The following is a 5,285-nucleotide window of genomic DNA, read 5'->3' on the forward strand; positions in this document are numbered from 1 at the left end:
CCATTGTTGAAACGACTCAAAAAAAAAAAGGCGCACATGCTGAGAATAAAGAACGTAACCAGCTGTGTCTAGATTTATGACGCGGTTATTTCAGACATCGTAGAATCAAGAGTCCGAGTTGAGCTGCGGAGCTTCTGGAGGAAGTCATTTGATTTATTTGTTTTTAAAAGCTAAAGTAGGTTGGATGAAGAGATGGGGCCGAGTAGGGAGGGGAGGGCGAGGCATTCACTACAGTGGGATTACTGTCACTTCACAGCCGAGATCCTTGTCAGGCTCTGCCAGCGTGCTCGCGCTGTTATCAGGGCTCTGCCGCCGTGTCCGCGCGCACTGCCGCTTGGGCTTTGCCTCGCGCAATTACGCCTCCCGCGGAGCTCCATACAAGCGTTAAACGAAACATTAGCACCTCATTTAAAATCTTAAAAACAGCGTTTCACGGGGACAGACAGCTCCCTGGGCAGGCTTATCATGCGCAAATTAGCCAATTTACCAAACCGGCAGAGTCTCTCTCTCTCTCTCTCTCTCTCTCTCTCTCTCTCTCATAGAAACGGTCCTCAGTACGGAAACCTGTTTCGAACAGAGATTTAAAGTGAAGTTGACTGAGATATAAATATATCAATTGAGTTATAATTACGCAATAGCTACGTCGTGGCTTTGCAGCTATGAAATAGCCAGGAAATTGTTCATTGTAAACAAGACTTATTATTAGACTTCTTACAGAATGGCATTGCTCTCAGCACTTTTCCTTAATTAATTAAAGGAGCAGTATTATGTAAAACTTTTTAAGCTTTACGTCATGTTATAATGTTACTCCATCATCAATAACATAAGTCACGTGTTGCCTAGATTTCTTTTTTTTTTCATGCATGCTGGAGAAATCCTTTAATCTCCCGTGACGCAGTTCCTTCAGACCAGTGGCAATAGCAATTAGCAAACACCTGACGGAACTGAATATCTGCTGGGCTTCTCATATGAACTACTTGTGAGTGCAACGCTGGTAAGAACATAGTTAAAGCCTTACTGGAGAAAGTGATGATACACTAACGGCAAATGAGCAACTTCTTAAAGGGAGAGAGACCCTATTTCAAAGCGTTACATTGCAAACTCCTATTTATTTGTCATTTTTTATATAGAGAGCATTTTTATAACATCTGAACAGTTACTTAATTATGCTATAAAATTACACAATACCCCCTTTAATAAGAAAGGATTTCATAATTCCAGCTATATATATATAGCTATATATTTTTCATCATGATGTGTATGTTTAGAAAGCGCTTATTTAACCACAGAGAATATATTCTTCTTAGCAGATGTATGGGAGTAGAGCTGAAATTGTGTATCATTACGGCTTGAGTATGTAAACAGTGAGTGACTGGAGGGGCAAGCTCCGCCTCTGCCGCTCTGCGATTCGCCGAGTCGCGCCGGGGGGCGTGTCCAGCCAGGCTCCAGTATAAACGAGCGACGCTCCGTCGTGGAGCTCATGATTTGTATGGAAGCGCCGCGCGACGTTGTGGCGGGGGGGAGCAGACTGAATGCAGTCATCGTGTTTTTGGACGGGAAGAAAAGGAGGCCGCCACGTTTCTGTTTTACGTCGTCCGGGCAGCCGCGCGCCCTGGTTGCTGTGTTTTTTTCTCTCTCCCTTATCTCTTTCTTTTATTTTTATTTTTTTTAATTATGTTTATTTTTGGAGGACTAACTGGATACTGACAGCAGCTGCTGTGGAACTGAAATCTCATCTCAGCCATCTTTGACTACCCCCCACCCCCACCCCTCTCCCTCCTCCTCCTCCTGCTGCTGCTCCTCCTCGGCTCAAAGTAAACACGGCTTGCACGTCGCGTGCAACTCCATGCAGGATCCCGAGGCAGACGAGATGGGCTCGGCGCGCGACATCTGACCCGATTCGCTCCCATCCGAGCCGCACAGGGGAGGGGACGCGACTCGCCGGAGTCATGGACCTGCTCGGGATCTACCTGCTCCTCTGCCTCGCTCTCCTTCCCCGATCCAGCGGCACCGCGGCGAAGGAGATCACCTGCCAGGAAATAGTCGTGCCCCTGTGCAAGGGGATCGGCTACAACTACACCTACATGCCCAATCAGTTCAACCACGACACGCAGGACGAGGCCGGTCTGGAGGTGCACCAGTTCTGGCCTCTGGTGGAGATCCAGTGCTCGCCGGACCTGAAGTTCTTCCTCTGCAGCATGTACACCCCGATCTGCCTGGAGGACTACAAAAAGCCCCTTCCGCCGTGCCGGAGCGTGTGCGAGAGAGCCCGGGCCGGCTGCGCGCCGCTCATGAGGCAGTACGGCTTCCCCTGGCCGGACAGGATGAAGTGCGACCTGCTGCCGGTGCAGGGGAACCCGGACACCTTGTGCATGGACTACAACCGGACGGACTCCACCACGGTCTCCCCCGTGCTGTCGAAGCCCACCAACCACCCGGGGAAAGGGTCTAGCCCGGCTAAAAGCAAGCCCGGCAGACTCGGGAAGTACAAGCCGCCCAACGCTCCGTGCGAGCCGGGCTGCAAGTGTCTGGAGCCCATGGTGCCGGTGAACACCGACCGCCACCCGCTGTACAACCGAGTCAAAACCGGCCAGATCACCAACTGCGCCATGCCGTGCCACAACCCGTACTTTACGCACGACGAGCGGGCGTTCACCGCCTTCTGGATCGGACTCTGGTCCGTGTTGTGCTTCGTGTCGACTTTCGCCACCGTGGCCACGTTCCTCATCGACATGGAGCGCTTCAAGTACCCGGAGAGGCCGATCATCTTCCTGTCCGCCTGCTATATGTTCGTGTCGGCGGGCTACATCGTACGGCTGATCGCTGGGCACGAGAAGGTGGCGTGCAACCGGGAGTTCGAGCTGGAGCACATCCACTACCAGACCACCGGCCCCGCGCTCTGCACCGTCGTCTTCCTGCTCATCTACTTCTTCGGCATGGCCAGCTCCATCTGGTGGGTCATCCTGTCCCTCACCTGGTTCCTTGCGGCCGGGATGAAGTGGGGCAACGAGGCGATCGCCAGCTACTCCCAGTACTTCCACCTGGCCGCCTGGCTCATCCCCAGCATGAAGTCCATCGCGGTGCTGGCGCTCAGCTCCGTGGACGGAGACTCCGTGGCCGGGATCTGCTACGTCGGGAACCAGAACTTGGACAACCTGCGCGGCTTCGTCCTGGCGCCTTTGGTGATTTATTTATTCATCGGGACCATGTTCCTCCTGGCCGGATTCGTGTCGCTGTTCCGGATCCGCAGCGTCATCAAGCAAGGCGGCACCAAGACCGACAAGCTGGAGAAGCTGATGATCCGGATCGGGATCTTCACGGTGCTCTACACGGTGCCGGCGACCGTGATCGTCGCCTGCTACTTTTACGAGCAGCACAACCGGCAGAGCTGGGAGATTACGCACAACTGCTCCAACTGCCTGCTGGAGCGGGACCGCCGCAGCCCGGACTACGCGGTGTTCATGCTCAAGTACTTCATGTGCCTTCTGGTTGGCATCACGTCCGGCGTGTGGATCTGGTCCGGGAAGACCGTGGACTCCTGGAGGACTTTCTGCACCCGCTGCTGCTGGGGCAGTAAGGGCACGGGGGGCTCCATGTACAGCGACGTCAGCACGGGACTGACGTGGAGATCGGGCACGGCCAGCTCCGTGTCCTGCCCCAAGCAGATGCCGCTGTCCCAGGTCTGAATGTGGGGAGGGGGAGGGGGTAGCATGGTGAGGGGCTTGGGGGGTGTAAAAGCGGCTTATGGAGGACTGCTAATTGTTTGGGAGATAACCCATCACATGGTGTTCTGAAACAATTTGCATTGTAATGAACTGCTGCTGAGCTGTACCTGGCATTCACACCAAGCTAATTCCCTTCTGTTTATATGTATTAGACAGGGCCGGTCCAAGGTTATGTGAGGCCCAAGGCAGAATTTCATTTCGAGGATGAGGATGGGGGCAGTGGGGGCTCCATCACATTTATCACAACTATTATGCACTTGAGTGAGTTGGAGCGACTTGGGGTAAAGTTTAAAGTTTCGATCCCAAACTATAAAGAAAGGTAGACGTACGGACAAAAAGTCACAGAAAGGTTGAAGTTGCAGAAATTAATTAAAATATGAAACTGGTTAAATTATTAAAGTGTTTGCAAGCTGGTTCTGTGTATAGTCAAGTGCTCTTTGGGGGAAGGGCGGCGGTCCTGGTTTGCATATACCTTGGGTCGGCTCTGGTAGAGGTACAGACTGAGAAAACAGGGCATTACTTATTGAGTGTAAGCAATTTTTTTTACAACGATTTTATCTACTTTCTGGCAGATAAAAATGCAGAATTCAATCACACAGAGAGAGAGAGAGGAAAAAGTAGGGGAGGGGGGTAAATTAAAGCCTTAATCGTGCCCAAGTATTTTTTTCTTTTTTTTTTTACGGGTCCTTTATTTTGTAATTTGAAATGTATTTATATAAAGCTAATGTAAAATACAACTGTGTATATTTGTGTATAAAGGAAACCTTTATAAGATATTGTAAATGTGTACAAAGTGTAGAGATGCCTCTTGTTTTTTTTTCCTGACAAAGCAAATATGACTTTTATTTTGACAATAAAACATTGGATAAATGTCAAGCTTGCGCTGTTTTTCCCACCGTACTTGAGCGAAGTGCTGAAGTTTTGAGTATTAAATTTTGTTTACCTAAAAATCAATGTAAAGAAGCACACTACAGCATTCATGCGTTTGTTTTGAACGCCATCCTTGTCATGGATCCATTGTTCACCCACCCTTAAAAATCCAAAAGTTTTAAGGGTGACAGTTAAGGGGTGGAACTTTGTGGCGTTCTACATTCCAACATCCATAGCTGATTCTTGGTTTGCGTCCCTAAAAGTACTACAACTTCGTAAAACGTCTTAAAAACCAAAGTTATCGGTGGTCCTCACCCCCCTGCCCCATTAACCCAGGACATTTAGGAACCCTCTGCATCCCGCGCTGCTTTGCAGGAATATTTGATGGTCACTCCTTGTCGAGGGTGGCAGCTTCCTGGGAGCTAAAGAAAAGGGAAGCCCTTTCTAACCATCAGAGGCTGGTAATTAGAGGCAGGGGTTGAGTTGGAGCATCTCCATAATTGTTAAAAGTCCTCTTCACATGCTTGCTGAAGCCTGCTTTCTTAGTTTAGTAAAGGAGGGAGGGAGTTGGGTGAATGGTGGTGGGTGGCAGAGGGTAAGGGGGGTATAAATGCAGGGAACGGACCCTTTTCATCTGCAGAAACTTTGATCTTTCTTTTCTTTAACAGCCTGGAATAAAGGTGGAGAGCA

The 5,285-nt window shown here is 50.1% G+C and overlaps 1 protein-coding gene across 1 annotated transcript; it reads left to right on the plus strand.

Moving 5' to 3' along the window:
- The first annotated feature begins 1,474 nt into the window (after positions 1 to 1,474).
- On the plus strand, positions 1,475 to 4,601 carry fzd8a (frizzled class receptor 8a). Its single transcript, XM_028005616.1, has one exon. The coding sequence runs from the start codon at positions 1,950 to 1,952 to the stop codon at positions 3,684 to 3,686; it is 1,737 nt and encodes a 578-aa protein (XP_027861417.1). The 5' UTR covers positions 1,475 to 1,949; the 3' UTR covers positions 3,687 to 4,601.
- The last annotated feature ends 684 nt before the right edge of the window (positions 4,602 to 5,285 follow it).

Source organism: Xiphophorus couchianus, chromosome 21 (assembly GCF_001444195.1).
Source record: "Xiphophorus couchianus chromosome 21, X_couchianus-1.0, whole genome shotgun sequence".
Lineage (NCBI taxonomy): Eukaryota > Metazoa > Chordata > Actinopteri > Cyprinodontiformes > Poeciliidae > Xiphophorus > Xiphophorus couchianus.